General features: G+C 37.5%; 1 protein-coding gene and 1 long non-coding RNA gene across 10 annotated transcripts in view; one reads left to right on the top strand and one right to left on the bottom strand.

Annotated features, from left to right (window-relative positions):
* The first annotated feature begins 18 nt into the window (after positions 1–18).
* LOC112970373 lies at positions 19–13855 on the top strand. The gene is made up of 4 exons (XR_003254975.1): positions 19–128; positions 5966–6030; positions 12152–12199; positions 12571–13855. It is a non-coding gene; the product is annotated as an uncharacterized LOC112970373 (long non-coding RNA).
* Positions 1745–25903, bottom strand: part of ATAD2 (ATPase family, AAA domain containing 2) — a 38788-nt gene continuing 14629 nt past the window's right edge. For 2 of the 9 annotated variants that reach the window (XM_026074670.1, XM_026074676.1), the window contains exons 9-28: positions 24743–24862; positions 23715–23823; positions 23371–23486; positions 21818–21992; positions 21087–21175; positions 20586–20745; positions 19098–19188; positions 18341–18655; positions 17209–17335; positions 15628–15811; positions 13863–14048; positions 12487–12622; positions 12143–12339; positions 10774–10933; positions 10290–10412; positions 10046–10195; positions 8368–8775; positions 7555–7688; positions 4572–4700; positions 1745–3112 (exon numbers count right to left, since the gene is read on the bottom strand). In XM_026074670.1, the coding sequence (XP_025930455.1) occupies positions 3071–3112; positions 4572–4700; positions 7555–7688; positions 8368–8775; positions 10046–10195; positions 10290–10412; positions 10774–10933; positions 12143–12339; positions 12487–12622; positions 13863–14048; positions 15628–15811; positions 17209–17335; positions 18341–18655; positions 19098–19188; positions 20586–20745; positions 21087–21175; positions 21818–21992; positions 23371–23486; positions 23715–23823; positions 24743–24862 (3151 nt within the window). In that variant the 3' untranslated portion in view covers positions 1745–3070. The other 7 variants (XM_026074672.1, XM_026074673.1, XM_026074675.1 and 4 more) reach the window with 7 other exon arrangements.

Raw genomic sequence — 25903 nt, 5'->3', positions numbered from 1 at the left:
GGCGCGGTGCCTCGGGGACGGGAGAGGGGAAGAAGCCTCAGCGCGGCGCTGCTGGAGCAGCAGCAGCAGCTCCGGCCCCCTCTGACCGGGATTTCTGTATGCAGAGGCACGGCAGGGATCTGCATCTGGTATGTGCGTAATTTTTAGGGATAGCATAGGCTTTAACCTCATGGCTTCCCCTCCGCTGCAAAGTGCATGAGTTACCCGGCGTCTGTCACCAAAGAAGGGAGTTAGCACAGGGCCCCGAACCGCCACCCCGGACTTTAACGAACTAGCACAGAATTAAAGGTTTTGGAGGAAAAAAACTACAAAGCCAACGCTCCCCCTCCCCCTTTTTTAAGCACCTACTATGAGAGCTGAGAGAAAGGGGACCGCTGCGGTTAAGACATACCTCAGTGGTTTAGTCAGGATTTAGTTTTAACTCCGCCATACGTCTTTCTTGAAACATTGTGTTTCTACATTCTATTTTTTAGCAGTGGTTTGCAGCTTCGGGTCAGACACTAAAATCTGGTAAGGTTTCCCGAGGTAGGGGAAAAAAAAAGTGACTTTTAGGAACCATCAACACCAACCTCAAGTCATTCAGGGAAGATCACTGAGATTTACACATTTATACATATAAATTTTTTAAACAATATAGGTACTGTTTCCTCTTGAGACTAGCAGTACAAAGAAGTTGAACCGAAGCTCTGAAGAGCAAAAGTTTTGATCAGAAGATTGTTTCTGGCTCTCCGTTTCCCACGCTGTCACTTCTTTTTTAGTTTAAGAAAGAAATTTCCTAGTTACCATAGAATTAGCTAACAGCGACTCCCTGGTGAAAGGTGCATTTTAGATGTCAGGCTTTCAACATCATCTTGAAGTGGCAAGAAATGGGTTTTTGCTTCAGTAATTCTCCTCTCCCTGGAGATRCAATGAAAGCTTCCTGGTGTCCACAGAATGCAAACGTGTCCAGATACAGCACTAATATACAGCTTTTTGTTCACTTACATGCATCTACTTTTGAAATCTGAAAATTTTATTTTCCATGTACAAGTGAATCCTGGACAAAGCTTGCATCTGTGACACATCCAAGGAAACATCTGAACTGAGCTRTATTCTAGGTAAATCAGGGCAAATCATGCGCCAGGTAGGTTACATGTTTTATATGACAGAATAATTGTTAAGAAAAGGGAGTAGTGTACTATGCATAGGAGGACACGTGTCTCCATGGTGGAAGAAGCTTACTAGACTGGCCTAGGAAGCTGAACTGATGTTTGCTTGCTCTGCTGTGCCAGCTAGCATCCCCCAAACTTAGCCCTGCAGAACCCAGCTACAGGAGAAAGGTGACAGTATAGTTAAAGCAAACAAGGAGAGAAACACAAACGGGCATTTTCACAGTGTGTACTCTTTCGAGCTTCTCAGAAGCTTCTTTCTCATGATTTCTCAGCTTCACCCCTATTACACAGGATTTTAAAAAAAGTCATCTTGGAGAAGATCAGCAAACCATACGGACCAATCCTGTCAATCTATGACAGCAGCCAACTAAGTTGGTGATCAGCCTAAGGCAAGATGAGATAGATTCCTTTATTCTTCAATATAGGTTTTTCTTCCTCCCATGCTTCCCTTTGCCACATAACTGATAAACCAAGAATGGGTTAAACTGTTTACATGAAGTACTTGCACTTAAAATACCAGTAGGAGTCTTAAGACTTCAAAGTAAGATTTTTAATGCTCAAATTATTCTACGATTAAAACAGACAAACTCAGATGATGATTCACTTTTTAATAATACACATCCAAACAATACAGATGGAAGAAAAATTCTGCATAGTACACAAATGTTTGGACACACGTTAAAGAGAAAGAAGACGTGAAAACTAAAACTTACATACAGAGATTGCACGGTTAGGCATTCAGTATCACTGGGTGTTATGTCACATCACATGCACAACAGCAACATGATACACATACTTTATTGTGCTTGTTATATAATTCCATTTTCAAAAAAATTTAGACTCTATCTTAATTGTTTTTAAAAATAACTTTGTCAAATTAACTTAGATTTTTTTTCCTTCTGGTTTGAAGAGGTATCCATCTTCAATAAAGGGTATTGCTTTAGTATTATTTAAATATATTTATCAGCAATAATATATTCAGTTTTAGGTAATACAGAAACATAATTCTCTCCAGAAGACCAGAAAACTATTTACAATTTAATTCAATTATAAGCCACCTACACTTGCAACTCACAATTTATATTAAAATTCTATTCCGCAGTATCAAGAAGATTGTCGATATTACAAGCAAGACTAAACTTTACCTTAGAATCTTGCTTTCTGTTTCAAGTTGTGTGTGTTTTTTTTTTTTTGGGAGGGGGGGACGGGACAGTTAAGCAAAAGTCTGTCATAGCAAAAATACTTATGTTTGTGGAAACAATGTTCCTCCCACACACTTTCTTTAGGTTGTTAGTTCTATGAAAGCTACTTGAGGTGCTATCAGATGATTAAAAAAATTACCTCTGAACTGGATTAAGAGGTTTCTTAAGGATTTACTTTTCATGTATCAATAAGATTTGTTTTAAAGCGTTTATGTAATACGCAATGGAATATACAGCACCACAGATTACTTCAGAAAAATATATTCTAACAAGTTGGAATAAGATGATAGAAGTTTATCAAGTTTTCCAATGTTTTGTTTTAAAAGAAGCACTGAGAGTACCTGGAAGATGCTCAAATCTACAAGGTTCCAAAAGGCAATGACAAACATATGTCACATAAAAAGAAGACAAGACTTTAAGGCAATGCATATGGGAAAAGAAAGCTGAACACGCTGATCTCAACAGATCATTTACAATCTTTCTGTCCAAGCTTACTATTTATCATACAATATGTATAGGACAAAAATGTGAAATAAAAGCAGTTAAAGGACTTCACTTGAGCTTTCTTAATATATTTTAAGATATATTTGTTTTATATATGTATATATAATATATATATTTAGAAGTACTCTTTACTGAATTATACACAGATAACAGAACAGCATGCAATTAAAACAAAACATTACGGAGTAGAAATCAAGTATTCTGAAGATCACATTACTGTGCACAACGGAAGGTTGTAATTTCTTTCTTCATTTCCTAATAAAAAAGACAAACTAGCAATAAGTCTGAATAAAAGTTTAAGAACCCTGCTGTTTATTTCTTCATACAAAGTTAAAGAATCTGTAAATACATGCAACTGTTGGTGATATTCAGCAAAAACATGCGCTAAAGTCATCACAATGTTTTTATATTCTCTGTAGCTTCAGAGGCATCCCTATGCGTCCACAATAGAATAGGATACAGAGTCTGTATTGACAGTTGTTTCAACAGTTAGGAAGAGGAGATCCTTCCTGAGAAGTCACAACTAAAAGCTGAAAAAGTTACTTTGTGTACGTCAATTAATTAATTTACCTTAGCTACTTGCACAGTACACTCAGAATAGGAAAGACTGTGTTTAAAGCTAAAGAAAAAAGGAAAATACAAAGAAATCCAGTCACATTCAATTAATTTGAGCATTACAATTTAAGTTCCAGAAGCTCACGAGCCCTGGGATAACATAAATAAATTCCCTTCTCAAGCTAATACACGACATTATACTAGCTGAGAAGGGCACGTTTCTCAGGCATGGCCTCCTTGAATCCAAATAATCCTCCTCACTGTTGCACAAGCAGAACAGAGCGTCCGTTCTACCTCTTTATCAGACGTGAAAGAAGAGATCGAGATGCCCAGTGCCTAAATGAAGAGACTTCCTCTTGTTAAGGTAAACTGCAGCAGGACAGAATTTTAYCTATTCTCACACACAAGCATCTCAGAGACAAATGGGTTCATAGCTCTTGGATCTGAAGACTCAATTTCCAGCATATCTAAACCAACTCAATACTGGCAGTGCCTGACTTGGACCAGGGATGCCTCCTGAAGGCTTCTGCTGAATTCTGATAACTCATAAATCTTCTTTTACAGGAGGAGAGCAGAGAATCTGAATAATTACTGTAAAACCTGCATAGGCAGAAATCTCCCTTTATGTCAAATTAAAGATGCTTGAACTTGCTAGTTAAGAAGAGATTATGGGAGAACTAAAAGAAAAATCTCAAACTCCTGTTATGTTTCATACTTACTTTAAAACTGTTGAAGAAAGGAATAACTAAGCATTACCATGTTGGACTGCCTGTAGGGGGAGAAAGAGGAAGCGACAGACCGAGAACAGCACCCCCCTTTCATGGCCCCCCCCATCCCTAAGGAGAGAGAGAAGGAAAAAAAAAAAAGAGAGAAAAGCTATTCACAGACTCTAAGGTTAACTGCTTTGAAGGAGTTGTGTGGGTGGAACTATTGTCTTCAACCTTTTTCCTGCTGAAACTGCAAATAATTATGCCAAATACAACAATGGTTTTGCAATATGGATAAATGTCTTCCAGACGAAAATGAACAAGTCTTACAACACCAACAACTAAGCAGTAAAGCAATTAATATTAAATAAACATGATATCCAGAATGCATGCATACTGTATAACAGTGATAGAATACTATATATAAAAATAATATATATATAAAAAATTACCTTTACTAATTCGGTTTTGTCATAATCTTTCCGGTGTCGGTAAATACACTGACTGAGCACAGCATATAATTTTTCCAAGTGAAATATATTGAAGTTCTTAGTTATCTCACTGACAAAATTCAGCAGTTGCTGAAGAAAAAATGGAGACAAGTTTAAAATAGCATGAGATCTTCTGAAAAGGCTCTTTAAGTTTTCAGAAGCTAAACGATAACAGTACAACACAACTGACATCCTACTTTCTTATATTGTTAAATAAAATAKGAGTAACACTTTGGAGAACAGATTAAGTATCACACCAGATTTCATTGGGGGAAAATGAGTAAATTTTTCATACTTCAGAGAAAAAGGGTGGCTTAAATTCCAGATAATACTGTATTACTAATCAGTCTATTACATGAACAAGAATAATTGCAAATCAACTCCTTCCAGAACAGCAGGAAATGATATGGTCAAGTTTGTAGAATAGCTGCTGCCCACGCAAAGCCACTGTTGCATTTCATTAAGGAAGCTGGTGCTGCAGTGTAGGGYACTGCAAAATGAATGTCTGGAAGGCAGGCTAAGGATCTTCTAGATCCAGCTGTGCTAGGCTGGAAACGGTAGCATCCTTACATGATTATCTTTACCCATTAGCTGAATGTTTACCATGCCTACAACTTTGCTGGCGGAACAGTCTGCTCAAGTGCCTGAAGCAGATCAGGAAGCAAAGTTAGATCAGTTAGCTAAAACCTACCCTTAAAGAGGTGGGTGGATAAAGGAGCAGAGTGACTTTGCCTGTAGCAGATTACCAGTCTCTCACACAGTCCTTTCTGTTGCCAAAGATGTGGAGGTGATAATCTCCAGCAAAGCAATTGTGACAAGCTAGTGGCAGCACCTTCTTCCCCTGCCAGAGCTGTTCAGTATCTGTGTATGGTGTGAGGCTGTCAAAATGTACCTTAAGACAGCAACCACACCAAATGAAAATACTGCCCACAACTGCCCATCAAAATCTGCTTCCCTCAGATCAGTGGAAAAAATGTCCATGCGAGTATTCCCATCAACTTCATTTCAGTCCAAAAGGCCGTTACCATAAACACGTAGTTGCTAACTAATCTATTTGACTGAAAGTGGCTGAGTGACAATCAATAGAAGAAACTTAACCATCAGATATGAGGTGGTCAAAACCACTATAAAGGAATCTGTAATCTTTTCAAGCAGCTCATGCTGCAATCAGAAGGCAGCTGATGAACTTGAGGCATCTTGGACCTATTATTCATCCTAATGAAAACCAGCAAATAGCTCTGTGACAGTCAGTGAGCAGGTAGCATAAATAGCCCAGAGAACTTTGTGAGCTAGTAGAAAATGAGAACCACTTCAGCCCTTCAGTCTTGTGTGTATTTGTTTGGTTTGCTTCACAGTAGCACAAAATGCCAAAGACAAGACAAAGTCCAGAGCCACAGCAGCGCCTGTCTCCCCAAAAGAGGTAAGATTTTTCTTGTTATTCTTCCTTTGAAAAAGCTCATCAGCTGGGACATTGGCAATACACAACACACAGGCAAAACAAAACAAAAAACCTAGAGCGCTTTCGGTTGCTGCAGACAGCAAGTGAGGGATGTGAGAAGTACGTACGGCCAAGCTCCCTGGTGAAACTGCTCCTAATTGCTGCCATACAGGTGGCTGCATGCTCTTTAACGTGTTCCTCAAGTTCCAGGCCTATTAACTAACAACCAACTCCCAAAGAAACCCTAGGCAGAAGTTCACTTGGCTTATTCAAGGCAGCTAAGTTCCGAAAAGGATTCCCTATATGAGTAGCTAGTTCCAATAGCACCAATATTAATGAAATAGGGTTTCTAGAAAATCCGTGTTTCGCAACTGACAACTCATGACGACTGTAGCTCTCCCCACAGCTGAAACATCTATAAGTGCTCTACTGTACAGTTTCTCCAGAGAGCAGTACCTTAGGAGCACATGCTACTAGTGTCCCGACTCTGAGAAAAACCTACATGGCTTCCCGACATACACAGACAGCCATGAACAGGAGAAAAGTTTAAAATTTGTTTCCTTAGGAAGCCAAGTTTAAAGTTAGTTTCGTCACTGCAAATTAGRCCACTGCCTAAAGATGTGAGAAAAAACTATGTTTACAAGCCTCTTCACCAAACAGCATTCCTGTCTGGTCACATTCTCCCCACACAGGGGAAACATCCACGTAATAAATACTCCCTTYTCACAGCAGGGAGACAACAGCCCTTCTCTGTTTTGGGCCTGCCTCCCGCACTCCTACTTGGCAGTTTTCCTAACTTTGAGATGCTCATTCCAGTGTCCCATGAACTTCAGGTCCTTTTCCACCCTCCCCAATGCAAGCAAAGGAGCCCCCTTTATCTCCTGCAGCTAGGCCCATTTTTAACCACTTCTGCAACCGTAGCAGAGGATAACAACTTCCCTTCTATGAGGGACTAGCAAACCCTTATTACACTGTAGTAGTACCAATGTAAAATTGGAACGCTACATTTTTAAAGAATTTCAGGGGAAAAAAAAAGATATTTTACCCATGATTAGCTTTATGCCAATTAAGACCGCTAACTTCAGGTTTAAAATCATCACTGCTAGAAATAAAAGTCCTTTGCCTGTTTCTAATACATCAAAGTATGTGAAAACCCAGACCCATCTAAAAACTGTGAAGACGATGTTAATAACCAACAGTACCAGCTGTCTGTTAGTTGAGTATTTTAAAATTCAACAAGCCCTTTCTAAATTAAAGATTAGCAAGAGAATCTGGTCTCCTAGAAGTTCACCAAAAGCAAGAACAGCAGTTCACAGCAATCTGTATCAGGTGTGGAAACAAAACAGCCACATATAGTCCATTATAGACAGAATTATTTCACAACCTATATATTCTTCCAATAAATTGTTTTAATTGGCATTGGTTGATAACTGCCTTAATTTACAATTACACCTGTAGCAAGAAAACTTCCTACTTTGGTATTAAGAAAAGTGAAAACAGACATACCTTAAGATCTTTGTAATCCACAATAAGGGGGGAAGCTGGCTCTGCGAGAATTTCCATAGCTTTCTCGACACTCATAAGCTGTTGCTGTTCTACCTGAGAACGTCTAGCCCGAGTCATATGAAGTACACAAGTATCTGGAATGAAACAAATTTCTTAAGTCATGATTTTTGTTTATCTGGAATATAGCATCAATCAGCTATCCCACAACCGGTATACAATTTCTCTCTACTGCGAGACAGAACTGTAATTTTTTCACTGAGAAATACCTGGCTACTACTTTCTTTCCAGCAAAAGTCACTGCTCCATAAAAATTAGGAACTGAGATAAAAAGCAGTACCAGTGAAAAAAGGCAGGGTAAAGGCAGAAAAAAAATTAGTCATGTGTTGCCATTACAGCATCGCACACTTAAGGAAGGTGAAGGTTAGGAAACACGTCTTACATTAGAAGCAAGCACGAGGACATAAGTCATCTCTGCCACATGYGACTGGATCTACGCAGCTTGAGATACAGCTTTTTATCTTAAGCTGCTCATTATCAGAAAGATGCTCATACAATAAAAGAAAGCAAATGACTTGTTTTTCAAGGAGATAGAATTACAAAAACTGACTTCAGAATCGAAAGAACAGCAGCTTAGGAGTTTACTAGCATAATTAGAGGGACAGCATCATTACAGAAGAAACACCGTGTGCTGATTTTTAAAGGAAAATATAACAGAAATAACAGAATGAAATTAAAGAAGGCTAACACTAATAAATAGTGTAATCCCCTCAACAACAAAAAGGAGCTAAACGGCCTGGTGGACCTTTCACTTACCATTTGAATTGCCCTCTTCAAAACTTTGTGTTATTTGTGAATCAGAAGCTTCGCTTCTCTTTTTTAGCTCCAAACATCCAGGAAACTTGGCACTCTCCTTTTCAGAACCAGATTTAGTCTCAAAGACAGCTCTCTCATTTTCTGCCTCAGATTTATTTTCATAGCCATTTGTCTGTCGTTCTTGAAGAACATTTTCACTTTCTTCCACACAAGAATCTTGTATGAACTCAACTTCGGTTTGATCCATGTTAGAAACATCGTTTTCCAGAATCTCTTCTGCACCACTCTCTACTTCATCTTGGTCTTCTTCCGGAATTTTATTCTCTTTATTGAACTGAAAAATCTTTCTCCTCTTTGTTATACTACCTGAAGACCATTTGTTCTTTCTACGTTTTCTTTTTGACACAGCTGCAATAAGATATTAGAAAAAACAACCCAAAACATTACCAAAGCAGTTCCTTCTTCAAAATCTAGCATTCTTAACTTACTTGAAATACAAGGAAGACAATCAAAGGAACTGAAGTACTATCGTGCTGTCTCACAACATATGTAAGTCTAAAGAGAGGGTTGCAAGTTAATGTGGACAATTTGCTATTAGATTTTAAAAAGCCAATTACATAATTTCATTCACAGAACAAGCAACTGCAAGATTTTATGGGCAGAAAATTCCTGCTTTAGCCTTGCTTTGCGATCATATTTTCTGTCTATTAGGTAAAGTTGCTTACTGTCTTATTACATGAACTAATACAAATGAATAGCAGAAAAGCCTTTGGAGACAAGCTCTTCTTCAAATCTGTTATAAAACCAGTAAGCGTCAAAAGCTGAATACACGTTGGGAAGAGTTAAAAAGAGACCATTTCAAGGGAACATTTGAAGGATAAAGAAAATTGTCAGTGAAGATTACCCCTCATATGTTTTCTGATTCAGGTAACCTTGTTTTAAACAATCTTTGCATTTATGCCTTCCAGAAAAACCCACCATTCTTTCTATTCATGGAATACTGCACAAAACATATGGATGAAGTCCACGGCAAAATTTCCACTGCACCATCGAGACCAGTAAGCTTCACACCATATCACACACTTTAGTTGAAAGAAAACCAAGTCCATTTGTTCCTTCACACTCGTCTTGCAGGAAAAGAGGACAGTGAAGAAATCATGATCTCCCCTTCACATATCTTATTACTCTTGCTCCCCTGTTTTTCCCCCCTTTATTTTGCAGGTCTAATCCTTTCAGCTGGAAATCACAGTAAGAGGCATTGCTATTTTTGGCATGGGAGAAGGAGGAAGGAAGGAAAGAAGGAAAGGAAAAGGAAAAAAAACATACTGTTTCCTTTAATTAGGATAACTTGAATATTCAGAAACTGCCACATACAACATTTTCTATTTCAAGAGATAGCCATTTAGGGAACCGTTAAACATCAGCTGGATCATTAAGGACAGTGTTTTACAATGTAAACCACTGCACTTGGACTTGAATTCATAACCCTGTTGAATGAATGTCCTCTGGATTTACCTCACATTTTGAAGCAAATTCAAAAATGCAATGCTTCTGGCATAAAGAACCAGGCATCACAGAAACCTGTTACGTCGCAAGAATAATCAATGGCATTAACAAATTCACCCAGAAAGTCTGGAGAGGAGGTGGGAAAAAGAAAAGAAAAGAAAAAGCAACTTGCCATTAGACAGAGGTGTACTGGAATCCACAGGCGGCACTGGCATCTTTGCTCTTTCATTACACTTGTGATCTGTTTTCTTACACCCAGAAACAGAGTCCTGCTTTGGCATCACATAGTAGTAAGATGGAGCATACTTTGAAGAGCTGCAGCCTTCCAATAAAAAACAGATAGCAAAGAACTGTCTTGCATTTCTGGTTACAAATACTGAGACAAGTCTTAAAATTCTTAGGATTAAAACACACACCTCTTTTCTTACGAGATTCTTGAATTTCTTCACAAAGTTGTTCAAAATCTTCATCCATTTCTTCCTTCACTATGGCATATGCAGTATCTCTCAGAGTACAAGCTCTGTGTCTAATGAGACGATCTGAAATTTTACAGTCAGAACTGAATATTTTCTACCAGCTGGTGAAATCCTTTATTTTGACCATATAGAAAAGATTAGCTCTTTTCACAGGTAGGTTCTGCAAGTTATTTCAGTGAATATTTTTAGCATAACAACATAAAAGTTAATAATCAAGGCAGAGGTACTACTTATTAATTAGCACTGATAACACATAATTTCATCCCCAAGTAGTTTAATGCTACAATATTTTTACAAACTGGCAAGAAATGCTCTCTGTGGATGTTTAAAGTGATCCAATCCAAAGTCCATTGTCCACAGACAACATTCATCAATCTATACATTTTAAAAGTTGTCTAAATTAGGGATAAAGACACATCCTCACCTCCAGGATCTCTATCTGGGTTGTATTCTAAGGCATTGCTACAGATTAGATCAATATCTTTCAGAAAATCTCCTGCAGTTAGATATTGGTGCAAGTCAATTTTAGAGAGAACTGTTGAAAGATCCATTGGCTGTTTAATAACTGTGACATAATCAGGTACCTACAAATTAAATATATGTGTTCAGAGATTTTATTAGACTTACACAGTATCTACCAAAATTCATTATTTTAATAAATTCAAATAAATGACTTCTTAAAAAGCCTGAATATTTGTGACACATCAGAAGATGACGGAATTAACCAGTTAGCTTCTTGAAAATGGAAGAGTTCTTTCAACTGGCTTTGAAGAGACAGACTGGAAGGGAAAAGAAAAGAAGCAGGAAGGTCAGAAGCATGTGTGGGACAGAGAAGGGAACAGACATGTAGAGTAGGATTCATTTCACTTATCTTCAGAAAAATCACAATAAATACATTTGAGTAAGCCACCCGAGATCGTCTCTGTTCTTGGCAAGAAATAGGCTGCACGAATTGCACCTTTGAAGTATCTATTCTAGGCATCTCCTTTAGGATGAGATATCTGGACCAGAGGTGCCTATTTCTTTACTCAGACCATAAGAGGAGCCTAAAGACTAATTTAGATAAGGACACCTATATTTGTTTAGATTATTCACACCTCAAAAACCTGGAAGGAAAGGGAAAGACAAGTCAGCAGATGCGAAGGGGATCAGGACCTTGCTGATACACAGCTATATTAAAGTTACAGCTGACTTTGAAGTAAATGCCCCAGCTTAAAAAACTTATTCAGTAAATTAAATGAGGGAAAAAAAAGGGATTTATGAAGTATTTTGGAGAAAGATGAAACCACACGTCATTTATGGTTGATCTTATACTGGGGAGCCACAGATAAAATGGAGAATAGAATCTTAAAATTTATTTTGCAAACAGCTGCTGCTACTCCTGTTCCCATAGAAACCATTGACAGTCTACAAAAACGTAGCAAGAGCTTTAGGCTTTATTAAAACAGCCCTATAAATATTGTTTATAATTATAAAGAAAGAGATCTCTATGCTTTTCAGAGTCGTAATAGGCCTACATATCAAAGCCTTTTCACAAGCAAACTGTGGTGGTATCTGGTCTGACTTTCTAGAAGGACACCAGGGCTTTCAGTGACTACTCAAAAAAGGGACATTTAAGAGCCTCAAGGAGACAGCAAAACTAAATGCAAAACACACTTTCTGCTCCTTGAAAAAGTCCTATTAGTACCTATTAGCTAAAAACAAAGATAAGCCTTTCTCTAAAGAACACACAAACACTGGGCAATTATAAATACACATAGACAAAACAGTATTACAGATCAACACTAATTTACCTCCTCTAGGTCAACAGGCTTTGTGAAGACCCTGAAACGTCTGTCAACAGCAAGTCTGTGAGTAACATCCCTTAAGAAAATCCTAAGTTCACGAAGTGTATCCTCCTCTTGCTCCTCCAACTGTTTTATTTCTTCCTCTGTTAGCTGTCGAGGCTCAGGTGGYGGTGCCACAGGCAGTACTTCCAGGGCCTGCCAAACTTAAGTTAACCGCAAAAGTTTACCCAATTTATGGTACTCAAATACAAGCGTACAAAAAATTATTGATAGAAAATCTATTACCAAAACAAATACTGTACGGCTGTTAACATACACTTAGCAAAGTTTTATTTGTAGAATATCCTTACCTGCTTTCTTTTTTGATGCAGGAGGTTTAGCAGCTTGATTTACAATTAAGTCCTCAAAAAACTTTCTTCTTTCTTCCTTACTAGGCAACCGGATGTTGAAAACTTCTCCATAATCATTAATAAACAAATCTTGTATCTAAGGCATAAGAAGGAAGACATTTCAGATACAAGACCACAGAAATTCATATTCTACTCCAAAAAGATGAATACTTTTTAAAATTAAGCTAAATAATGATCTGAATAAGAAAAACAGYGGCAAGTTATCTTCCTGGTGTTAAAAGGCTAGATTTCCTTAGGTTAGGATGGCAAATAAAATATCTTCTTTAAGGAAAACCTCTAGAATTTAAGCTCAATGAAGGGACTATATGATACACTGATAGTGTGATGACATTTACCACCTCTGAGTTCGCTTCCTTTGTATTTACTTGCCTTGCTGGCCTTCGGTTTGAACCTTTATAAGCAGCCTCAGAGGGAACAGGCAAGGTTCAGCAGATAAGTGTGTGTGTGTTTGTTTTTTAAATTAGAGTTTCTGAGGTTGCATGCTTCCAAGTTTCATTCCATTTTTCAATTTCTACTAGCAAAAGGAGGGGGAGGAATTTCAATATTTATTTTAGAAGGAATTTATTAACAGTATGAAAGCTTCTGTGGAAATTCTAAGCTAAGCACTTTGAAATCATTTGATGATAAACACATCCAGTTCAGATTTTTTCCGCATAATTGAGACAAAATAATCAGAACGAGAACAGCCTATTTCATATTTTAAACATCTTACTTTAGTGCAGACTCTCAGAAGTCTAAAAAGTTAAGGATATACTCTTACTGAAGTTTGTTTGGGAAGACAACGACACTGATTTCAAAGTTACTGAAACAGAAGTTGGAACTTAGCCTTCTAATTTTTAAAGCTTTGGCCTGTACAAAGAAAGAAACTGAAATTTTTGGTAAGGCATTGAAATTTTAAATCTATTTCCATTATTAACATCTTAACAACCACATTTTGAAAGGACAGACTGCCAAAAGAAGTGTTTTCAGTAAAAATCTTTTTTGCCATTTGCATTGCAAGCACTGCATACGATTGACTAAGTACATAAATAACCAGCTTGAAATCACTGGAATTATTCTCTTAAGTAAAGGTATAGATCTGTCTAATAAGTGTGCCTGTGGAGARGGGGGGAAGGCTGGGTTGAAGTGAATCTCTTGACGTTTAGACAAATGTTTTCAGTACTGTTTTCTGTCTAAGCAAGCTTAAGAGATTCAGTAGGGTCTCCTAAGTAATAAACGTATCCATTTTCTTAAGAGAGCACAGTACTGAGATGCTTAAAGGATTCATAAATTAAAATGAAACTGAACAAAAGTAGGAAAAGTACTGATAGAAATACCTCTTTTGGGAGATCTGCGTGACAGACATCTGATGTTGCAAGCAACAAAATTGGAGCAAATGTTGGAATGTTCTGTAACAATGTTGTAAAAGTAGCTTTCAATGCAACTCCAACTGTCTCCCACCATAAATGGATATGTGGAATATAAATTATACTTGGTGCTGTCCTCTGAGCTTCTCGGATCAACTAGTAAAATGAAAGCTTTGATAAGAATAATGAACCAGGTAGTATAGGCTGCTAATAAATAACTATGTATCAATCAAACTATACTACAAAATAGGAGTTCATAAAGACAAAGTGCCAAAACAAATCTACAAAAAGCCAACTTTTATTAATAATAGAGTAAAATCTCTACTTTGACTCAATTACTGACAAAGCTACACAGATAAACRGATCCAAACTGCTGCCTGATTTCAAAACTGCTTAGGTGTAAGTTAACTTCAAAAGAGCCTCACAACTCGATTAATGTGATGGTGGGCTCAAAAACCTAAGATCAGCCCTTCAGAAAGACGCATCAGCGTGGGTAAATTACTATCCCACTGTGATCGCACAGTTTTCAATTCAGGATGGGCTTGTATCGAAGTCAGTCTGGAACACAGGCAGAACAAAAAGGCCCATGTGAAAAGGCGAGGGCTGCCACTGTAAAAGAAATCCAGTTACAACTCATAATTTCAAAGTATGGAGGTGACCAATCTTCAGACTGTCTGAATAGCGATATAGCTCTCAGCCTCTCGTTTCCAGAAAACCCATCAGACCAGATTACATGCTCTGGAAGATCACAAGCCATTGCCTGCAGCTGGTAGGTACCTCAGTCACACAAAAGGACATGAATCTACCACATGAAGGAAGTAGCAAGTGTCCTTTCACATGACGAATTGTTCTGTGCACCTTTTCAGATGATCAACAGTTGGGCAGTTCTAGTCACAAGATGGAAAGTGCTAGCAGTATATCTGGGCACAGACTAGACACTGTAGTTATATGACCACAGATGCAACCATCACATAACCAGAAAGGAAACATTCCTCTTATGTGACAGATGGGTATCCCGTCATATAACATCTGTCCTTATTTGTGCAGCTCTCAAATGCTTCTAATAAAAGGTCAAAATGCTATAATACAGTGATGAAAAAACAACAAGAAAAATCCCTGCCTGAAAGTAAAAAGGAACAAAGCAGCACTAAATCTATTTATACTGTATTTTTCTAATTAAGAAAAAGATAATGCTGTACCAATAAAAGTGTTCTGGGAGTTTAAATGCTTTTACTGCATATGCTGCAGTAGTACAAACTGTAAATTATATGAAAGACAAGAAAGCTATTTCTTTCCCCAAAACCTTGATTGCATTACACTATTATTAAACAAAAAACAACCAACCAAATAGCTAGAAAAAGTGCRTGACACGCAGTCAGGCTGATACAGAGCCATCTACTGGAAGTTCAGAGTTTTAGGTAGCAATGAAACCAACTTCTGGATCCCACTGAGATCAGCAAGCGTTCCTGCTATAAAGTGAGGTTTGCCAGCAGCATCTTTCAGCTTCCTGAATGGCTAGCAATATCCTTACTGTTTAATTTGGAATAGCGGACATGGTCACATACAACATCCTTATTCTATATCACTCAGCATAAAAAAATAAAGAGCGTATTTTCAAACAGAAATAAACAAAGTACATTAAAACCAGGTCACCTCCATTAACAATGGATTTCACTTACCTCACTTGAGTAGTTTACATACAGTCAATGAATCCCATGAGATTAAAAAGAGATACCTGTGCACACGTTTCTTCTGGTGATGTGACGCTAACAAACAGAACTGACAGGTCCAGTGTATAAACTGCAAACTTCTCCAGAGCATGTATTACTGCAGGTGCCAAGTGAGAACCCTGCCCATATCCTGGCTCTCCAGCTAGTAAGAGCCTTGGCCTGTAAGATGTTGGCTGGTGATAAGCATTTCTAGATCAAAATTAGAAAGTTTAAAAATCAAGTGATAAATACAGACATAGATGTTACTTTTCTCTGTACTTTTTTTTAATTCTCCAGCAAGTAGTAAACTGTTCTGTGATCAGGAAGACTACTAAATCCCATTTTCTTAGACTCATACCATACAGCCCCTAAGCAATCCTACCGATCCCCACCTTGTCTGCTGTTTGTTTGGCTGGGTAAGTGATGGCCCTTAAATCAGTGACTGCCCAAACAAATACACACAGGACAACCCGTCCGTCACCCGATATGGGGTAGAAGGGTAATTTTCTCCCTCAGCACACACCAATCTGGATCTCTTCACTACCCACAAGATAGATCTTGAGCTTAAACAGCTTTGAGATCTTTACATCTATCACGTTTAGCTGAAATTGGTCAACAGTTATTGAAGAAGGTGGGAATGAAGGAGCAGAACTTTTTAGAAAAAAAATTAACATGGCCACTGAAACACATCAGCTGTATCCGAAGATGTGCAAAATTGTATTGGTTAAATTAACAGCATTACCATTAGGTACTTAAGACTTGTATTTATTTTATTCAGTCATTCAAATTGCTTCATCTTTCCTTGTGTGCTGTTTACTAACCCAGATTGCAAATAAGCTTCCTAATAATCTTGCATTATTATTATGAAATGCATTTGTGAATACCATTTGTTTTTGCCACCACAATACTGAGGTACCTCTTCTGGCTCAAGACAAAGATCCGAGAGACTTAACCAAGTTCAGTAAGTCAGATTTCCTGAACAGCACAACAGTAGAAATTGAAAATAATAATTGACTCAACTGCGACAACACAATCTACCTTTTCAACTGTGGGTGTAAATCAATTCCACATTAAAATATCAAATGATTATTTTAAGCTCAGTGGCTTGAAGGTAACAAATGTAGACACTGTTTCAAGTTTTTCTTATGCTGTTTTAATAAACCATTTCTCAGCTTTGTTCCTACTACATAATTCACTACTGTTTTAACAATCTTGGAAGGCCAAAGATAGCTACACAAATCCATATAGGTTTTTGGGTTTTTTTGTTTTGTTTTTAACTAAAAGGCTAGACAGAGCACTTCTTTGGTCCTGAGCCTTTAAAGAATACCAGGGATTAAATCAACATGCCCTAATAGTTTGTGGATCTGTTTGATTTAGGAAAAGGAGACTGGATGCTTCAGTCCGACCGGTTATAACAATGTACTTCATTAGAACTTTAGTACCTAGTTTTATCTTCATGCTTATTTCTTGCAAAAATTGATTGCTCCACCACCACCAAATTTTTCTTTATTCCCTCATCTACCAGCCCTCACACTTACAATAGCCAAGTCTGTTTACAAAGACAGCAATGTGAAGATGCTGAATCTAAGGGGGGGACAGGTATTTACCTGTTAAAGTTGAGGAATTTTTCCTTTTGTCTACCAGGCATTTTATGAGATAGCTTATCTTCAAAGACTGAAGGTGATTCCTCATCACTATAGATTGAATCATTTTTTAAAATATGGTTTATACCATCTGAAAGACAAGAAGGGTTTGTTAACTTTCCTGGATAGTCTCTCTCGCTCTAATGTAGCTTCTAAATCAGTGATGAAGCCCACTYATCTTGTATTTCTCCATTCGATGGGCACACACTGAATGCTATTTCTGAAGACTTCATCCTACCACAGATCTAAAGAGATTGCACAAGTCTCTACAGAGCTCTCCTAAGTCTCATGTTTTGCAAAAGGTATGTTTCTCTACTGGTGAACCCCCCCCCCCCAAAGATATATGATTATCAGGAACAACTTTTGTAGTTCCTAGACACCTACACAACCCATGAGGCTGTGCATGTGTGGAAGCAGTGTCCCTCAGTAAAAGTATGGGAATTAAGTGAATGCGATGGCTACAAACTCCCATTTGCCTGAAGACTACTGACCCAGGATATACAGATCAACACATCTTCTAAGGATATTGTCAAGAAATATGATGCATGTGATCTCACATGCAAATGTACAGTGTGATCCACAAATATTTAAATTAAAAGGTTATGATGAAAAATGATGATAGCTAAAATAACATTTAACTTAAACCAGCTATACTAGCATCCTGGCCCTGAAGTTTTTCAATAAAGGAATTAGAAGTATTTGTGYAGAAACCTCCCCTGCCCCTGAAGAAATACTTAAATATTTATTCTGAAAGGGAAAGAGGTTCCTCATACTTCAAAACTTAAATCAATCTCTAAAAATGATAAATACGATGCTTGCTAATGTCAGAAACAGGATGCGTTAGTAGATAACATGTAGTTCCCTACTGTGAATGGTGGGTAGTTCACAGCTCTCATCTCTCATTTCAGTTTAGAATCCAAAATAAAAACCATGTACTGTATTCTACATATTCCTGAAATAAAGGCATGAACATGCAAATAATAAAATTTTACCATTTAAAAATCCCATCAGGATGGAAAGGTTTGCATATGTTTACTGCACAAATGAGAAGTTTTTGCTTTGGCAAAATTTTAAGAAGTGAATGTTATGGTTATACCTTGTTGTTGGTCCTTCTTTAGTCCAAGCTCTGCATGAGGAAATACTCTCTGTAGGGCTTCTAAAATTCTCTCTAACGTATTTTCAAGCAGTGGTTTAGAAATGGGTGATAAGGCTTGTCCAGGTGAAGCCACAGCCCTCTGCGAAGCTGGTACAGTCTTCTGCATAGCCACAACAAAATCCTTCGCTGTTATTTTAATTGAAGTGATATCTAACTGCAATTTCTCACTGCTTCTGTATATTTGAGGATAGCGTCGGCGCAAAGCACAGAGGGCAGCTTCAGCACATATGGATTTAATATCAGCGCCACAGTATCCTAATAAACAAAACATTAAATTGAATGTTACGTCAGTCCCAAGCAACACAGGAAAGTCAAGAACCCCATTTCCAAAGTGCAACCTGTAAAGACTTTGTATGCAGTTCAAAAACAAACAGTTTAATAGAGAATTTAAAAAGCGTTACTGCGCTGCAAAAGGGCTTTGTTATCTCGCCTGCAGCCTGATATCCTGAGTTTACAAATTAGTCTTCTGAGCAAAACTTTTCTCCTGAGGAAGATGCCCCAAAAGCCCTTCAGTGTACTGAGAGACAAAAAAAAAGTAGTAGATGGAAGCATCTAACTTTGATCACTACCAAGACACGCTGGCTGGCTCACTGGCTAATTCTGCAGCAAGGCACAAGAGCTTGGTTACCACTAGTTACAAGCTAAAACTCCTTAGGACTCAGTCACATGCAGTAACTCATTTCATTTTTGATCTTACCAACACATTTTTCAGCAAGCTCTTCAAGAAACATGTCCAATGGCTTCGGGGTCCAGTCTCGTGTGTGAATCTTTAAAATCTCTTTTCTAGCCTAGAAACAAAGTGCTTGTGTTATAGTTTGTCTTAAGTCAAGAGGCGGAACCCCTCACATTAACGGATTAAGACAAGTGATTATATTAAATTTTTAGGAATTTTAAAGTTCAATGAATTCACTCCCTACTTTTTAAAGTTTAATAATTCTCAGTTTGTTACATTAAACTCTTTCTGGGGACCTGTACAGGAACAAAAAGCATGTAGAGCTTCTATAAAAAGTAAGTTTCAACAAGTATGAGACCTAATGATCTTGGGAAAAAAATTTAATAGAAAACTTAGCTGGAAACAAGAGATTTTTCCTCAGTGAAAATTCTCTCAAATTTAGCAAAATTTCATGGTGACAGACTCATTGGTTCATCAAATTTGCTTTTCTGTCAGTTCATTCAAGCAAAGTAGTCCTAGCACTGTTTCAAATTGCTACAATTGCTACAAAGAACAACAACTATGATTCAGGCTAGTATCACTGATCCAGAAAATGTTAGGTTTTGTCCATTTTCATCTCTGATCTTAGCCAGAAATTCAGTTAAGTATTTTCTGGTACACAGATTAATTACAGCAGGGATTTCTAGAATTCTTCCACACTAGCGAATCATATAACGACTCTATTTCATGTCACCCCCTCTCCTATACATGAAAGCACATGAAAACTGGAGCCAAATGTTTACATTAAATATACTGTTTTGTGCATTTTTACTTGCTTCCAATCCAATAAGCACTTTATCCTTTTCCCAAGAAGTGCTAATTAGAAAGAAAATAATCAGTGATAGCCAGAACAAAAGGCACAAAAATCAGTTTCACATGGAGTTTCTTTAAAAAAATTTTTTACTTTTGGTTGCTATATACCCATTTTTTCATTGCTTAGATATTGCCGATAAATAGAAGCTTTCCAAGCCTTGCCACTGTGTAGTGTACTTCACATCTTCATCCAACTCCCTGTTAATACCAGTAAGAATGTCAGTTCCCAAAATAGCTATGGGTGGCTCCCAGGATTCCCTGCCTGGGAACCAAACACAAGTATGTCCCCTACCCTTTCCTAAATGATGAACTGAGAGCAAGAACACAACTTCAGAATGAAAGTCCCTAAGCAGACTAAACAAACACGAACCACTTCAGGAACAGAGAAAAAAAATGTGCTCCAGCTTAAGTGAAACATCTGATTTTAGGCTTGATCAGTTTTATCTGGGGAGAAAGGAGTTTTCTGGTATGTAAACCATTTCTTTCATACCAGATCTACCCTCCACAACATGACACAGTCTCTCAGGATATCCCTCTTTTGTGCAAGGTGTACAACACTGCATTCCAACTTAACTGCACCATGATATCCTGTTGTTACATGGTTTTGTTATAAAGAAAGACTTTGCTGTATGGGCATTAAAGCTGAATACAAGTTCTTACCTCTTTATTCGGCAAGCTAAAAAGGAATTCTCGGTCAAAGCGTCCAGGTCTTCGTAAAGCAGGATCTATAGAATCCAGGCGGTTGGTGGCTCCAATTACAACAATTTCTCCTCTGCTATCTAAGCCATCCATAAGTGCCAGAAGTGTTGATACAATAGAACTAACAGAAAAATATTATTTTGTTTCACTGGTTTAGCAAATTTTGTTACATTCTTCATGGCTTTCTCCAAGGGTCACTCAAAAAGGACAAGCTTTTGCTCTTAAGACGCTGATTAGTGAAAGGACTCATTTTAAGACACTCTTAAAAATAGACAAGGTAACATAGCTGTTATGCTGATATCAAGCTTAGTGAATGGTTTTGAACTATTGTTTACTCATGTGAAATTTAGTATAATTGAGCTACAAGTTTTCAGGATAATGTGTCATATAAAGTTAAACAGGTTGTGGCGGTCTCTTCACAAAGATCAAGCAGATTATGTGTAGATGCAAAAAATGTAGTACCTGTGAATTTGATCTTGTCTACTGGACCGCACAGGAGCAAGACCATCTATTTCATCAAAGAAAATAATGGAAGGCCGCATCTGATAGGCCTAGAATAAAACATGGATGCAGGAATATTGACATAAGTAAAACAGTGCTATTCAAAGAGGAAGTGCATGAAAAGCATTATGGGTGCAAAGTCATTGGAACTAGATTTTCAGACCAGCAGAGATCTCTAATAATTGAGCTAATGGAGTAACTGGCATGAGGAACAGAAGACAGCAGATTATGTCAACCAGTTGTGACTGGCTGACAGGAAACAAACCATAACAGAAGTTTTTACAGCTATTTGGCAACCACAGAGAACAGAGTCAGAGCTTAATTCTGTTACAGGTTCCGGAAGCAAGCTTCCTTTTCGAATTCAAATGATTCTGGGACCATGTTCTCAGCCTGCATCTGTTTCCCTTTGAATCTAAGCCATTATCTCTTGCAACCTCTTCTGTGGTTTTGGTGGGAAAAATTCTTGGTTTGAGGGGGTTTTTTGGTGTGTTTTTTAATCTTTCCCAACACATCTCCAAGATTTCAACCCCCTGATCCAAAGTATGGAGGCACTGAGAAAGGAAACAGCAATATTCCCATTTCAATGGAAGAAAACTGGCAAAATACAAACAAGAGCAAGTTCCCCTCAAAACTGTTTATCACAGAAAATTAGTTACAACTCTGACAGAACATATTGCACATTTCAACCTTACCTGATCAAATAATAAACGAAGCTGTCGTTCAGATTCTCCCACCCATTTACTTAGGCAATCAGCACCTTTTCTCATAAAAAAGGCTATTCGCCTGTCACCTTGGCTACATTCATTAGCAAGTGCCCGAGCAACCAGTGTCTTTCCAGTCCCTGGTGGACCATAGAATAGACAGCCTCTGTAATAAAAAGAGATTCACATAGGACAAAATCGTGCAAAAACACCTATTTCAACCCCAAACACTATGTCCAGAATAGCAATAATATCTAAATTGTGAGAAAAGTCAAAACAAGTGGAAGTTTTGTGTTTCTACACAATTTCACATGACAGCAAACAAAATAGACAAAGGGGATAACTCAGACACACAAAATCTCCAGAAGAGAGTGCAGTGTCCCTGCAGGACACTTCCCAAACTGCTGACAGGCGACACAGGGGACTACAGCAGAGTGGAGCCAACCAAGAGCAAACCTCTGCACAGAATCCAGGACTGGACTGAGACAATTTATACATCACCAGTTTGTTCTTCACTAATATACTGCAGTGTCTTGTTTTCACAAAAGGCAGGATTGATAGTAAAGCATTTCACGCTACCTTAAAAAGTTTTAGGCTATTGGATTTTTTCTCCCAGACTTTCTGTTGCTGGCAATAAATGAGGTGGAAGTCTAAAGCTGGGGGGGGAGGAGGTATTCTGCATTTCCAGGTAATACTTAAACATCAAATAGAAAATCTAGTATACTGTTGTTTAAAAGAGAATTTAAATGAATAAAGAAGCAAAACATTTAAAAGTATTACAAATAAAAAAAAAAAWTTAAGTTATTGAAAGCAAAGAATTTAAAGTCATATTTCAACATACTATGATGGAGTTTTGCTGACTGAGAATATATAAAGATAACAATTAAATCTATAGACATTAAACTCCCAAAAAGGAATGATACTATGTATGTCTAAAAAAGTTATCCCAACAGTTAGCTATAAATTAAAGATCCTATTTCATAACGCAGTGCCAATATGGCTATTTAAAAAGTGGACAGATTTTTATTTTAGCCCAAGCATAATGAACACCGCAACGTTCTAGTTGCAAGTCCTAAATATTACAATTGATACCCGAGCATTAAAAAAAAAAAGGGGGGGGGGGGAAGAGAGCTGGACCTTCAAGCAGCAAATTACATTTGACTTCCAATAGATAGTTGTTTCCTGCTTATAAACTAATCAAGTTGACTTGTGGATAAAACACTCAAACAAAAAAAGCCCAACCCCACCTGTTAAAACCAAGACACTTTGCGTATATTCTCATTTTAAAACACCAAACACTAAGTCTTTAAACATGACAAGGCATTGCTTATATTTTGAACCTGCATATATTCAAGATTTTATATATTTTAAGAAATTATTTTTACTAGTAAAAAAGCCTCAACAATGCCAAATTTTTTTGAAGCACAAATATATATTGATGCCTCAGTTTAATATCCTCCAAAAATATATATTAATGCCTCAGTTTAATATCCTTCCCAAAACAGCTGAATTAGCATTTCTAGTTTTGATTCAGTGTGTGTTACCTTGGAGGCTGAATTTTGAATCTCTCAAAGACTTCTGGATAAAGCAATGGAAAAATGACCATCTCTTTTAATGCTGAAATGTGGTCAGAAAGACCACCCACACCATCAAATCGTACCTAAAGATAAATTCAACAGAACACATTTCATATGTTAAAGAAAGCTGCAACCTAGAAAAGGTTCCATCAGAAATTATTATATGCCAGCGCAAAGGAAATGTTCAGGGCAACGTTGTGAAGTTCCTTGCGATAAAACTGTAAATGAAGGTGGTCATAGACATCACATTATGGAAAGTTTTCATAAACATTGGAAAAGTCCCACTAACACAACGAGTTAAAAACACTTACTGAACAATCTATTTGCATTGGATCAACGTCAGCCAGACTCGCTCCAATTTTCATTCGATCCTTGTGAATTCCCTTTAATTCATCTTTCCGAAAGTTTAGGGGAAGACACCTGATTTGAATTAAGGAGAAAGAGAAAGGCACCTTCTAACTGAAGATGCAGCTAGAAGATTTTGTTGTTGTTGTTGTTTTTTAATGTTGGGAAGCAAATATAGAAGACCATATAAATTTCCATAAACTTCCTGAATAGTTAAAAATTCATTCAAATTGCTATACATTTCATGTCCGAGAGTAACTAAAGGAAGGTGGTCACTCCAGATATTAAGCTGAGTAATCACTTTTGCAACTCTCAGCACTTATGAATCTCCCAGGCCAGTCAACGTGGCACGTATATGAATGCAAGATCAGAACCAGTTATTCCATCTGTGGATACTGTGAACTGACCTTCATTTCTGCGATGAAAGAACCCCCCCAAACACACACACTTCTTTTAAAGAGTCTTTGTTTCTACCTTTAAAAAGCTACAGTCTCAGACCAAGGGGACACTTAAGTCAGTGTGGGCTAACATTACGAAAGGCCACACAACAYTCGTCTTTCCCAAATATTGTGTGTAACAAGAGACATGCATTTCAGAAACATCTACCTGAAAACAGATTTGTTAAATAGTTATCAGCAAATGCTGTTAAAACACTATTTTAAGTAGCAAATCCATCATTTCCTCTATTTTAAATTTTATGCTGTAGGGGTTTTCTAAGTAAACTACTGTAAAGCAAAGGAGAAGTAGAATTTTACATTAAAAAATTATGTAAGAGTTCCCCTACAGCCCCTCCCAAAAATCCAGTTGCTCATGAAGAATCAGTCTAAAAATACAGTTTTAGAGAGCTGAGTTACAATCACCAGTTCCAACAGATGTGATTAAATATCGCCACAATTTAGAATCTGTACAAGATTAAGAGGATAACACTTCAGTTAGGCAGATGCTACTCCTCTTTAGTAGATTCCTCCCCTTCCCATTCTCTAATTACATTAACCTTCTTAAAGCTCTGTTGCGGCTGCGTTTCCTACGCCTCTCAAAACGCTCTTCATCATCAGATGAAGATGACGAGGAGGAGGAGGACGTGGAATCACTGTTGTGGACTGCATGTCTCCGTCTGCAAATATTTAAACAAATAATTAAAAAAGATTAAGAACACACTAAATAATGTCAAAAATCAAGTGAATTTACCTCAGAATTTACTTTGACATCTAAGTTTCCAGGCGATGGAATCAGATTCATAAGGAATGCAAAAGTACATTACATGATTTTCCTCATGATAGCAAAATTTAATTTTTGTTAAAGATGTAAAAATGTTTATTTTACAACCAAAATTCATAAACAAATTACTCATTTTCTCCAATCTGACACACACACACACACACAAAATCAAGTTTCATAAACATTAACTATTCACTCTGTGAAATATGAGGCCCTCTAACTTATTTAAAAATTGGTCTTCAAAAACTGATGCACCCTCTCCCTTCCTAAACTGCCTTTTTTCGAGAATGATAAACAAAGTGTTCATATCCAGCAACAGAGAGCATTCGCCATGCTCTAACTGCTTACAGAATCCAACTCCCCTTGTCATCACTAAGGCAATTAACAATTTATTTGGAATTTTTCTTGTTTAAGGATAGTTCCATACAGAAATATGAACTGATTCCAAAAAGAAACTAGACCAAGTATTTGAGCGATTAAAATATATATACACACAGTATTTGTATTCAATCTGTCTTTCATATGGTACACTAGAACAGTGCAAAGTAACTGTATTGTTTTAGTGAATCTATTTCCCCTGATTTCCACTGAACTTAATGTTCAAAGCGGTTACCAAAAAGAGCAGGACAAGTGAAGAAGGGGGGATCCTGAGAGAGCTTAAGCTACTTATAGTCCCACAGTCTTTACGCTTTATGACTTCCCAGGTCACCCGCCCTTGTTTCCCCTAACTGTTCTTTCTCCCTGCCATAGGCAGAGAAGATATTATTGCGTGAAGCTTTAAAAGCAAATGCGGATCTAACAAAAGGCAGGAACAGCTGGGTCAGGCAGCCTGCCAATGGAATATAGGATCTTGACATAAGTTCTCAGACTTCTTTAAAATCATTGCAGACTACAAAATAGACGATATAGAAAACTAAGTATATATTATTCAATGCCA

This window comes from Apteryx rowi, unplaced genomic scaffold (genome assembly GCF_003343035.1).
Source record: "Apteryx rowi isolate R43461 unplaced genomic scaffold, aptRow1 scaffold_394, whole genome shotgun sequence".
Classification (NCBI taxonomy): domain Eukaryota; kingdom Metazoa; phylum Chordata; class Aves; order Apterygiformes; family Apterygidae; genus Apteryx; species Apteryx rowi.
This window is presented reverse-complemented; position numbering and strand designations above follow the sequence as displayed.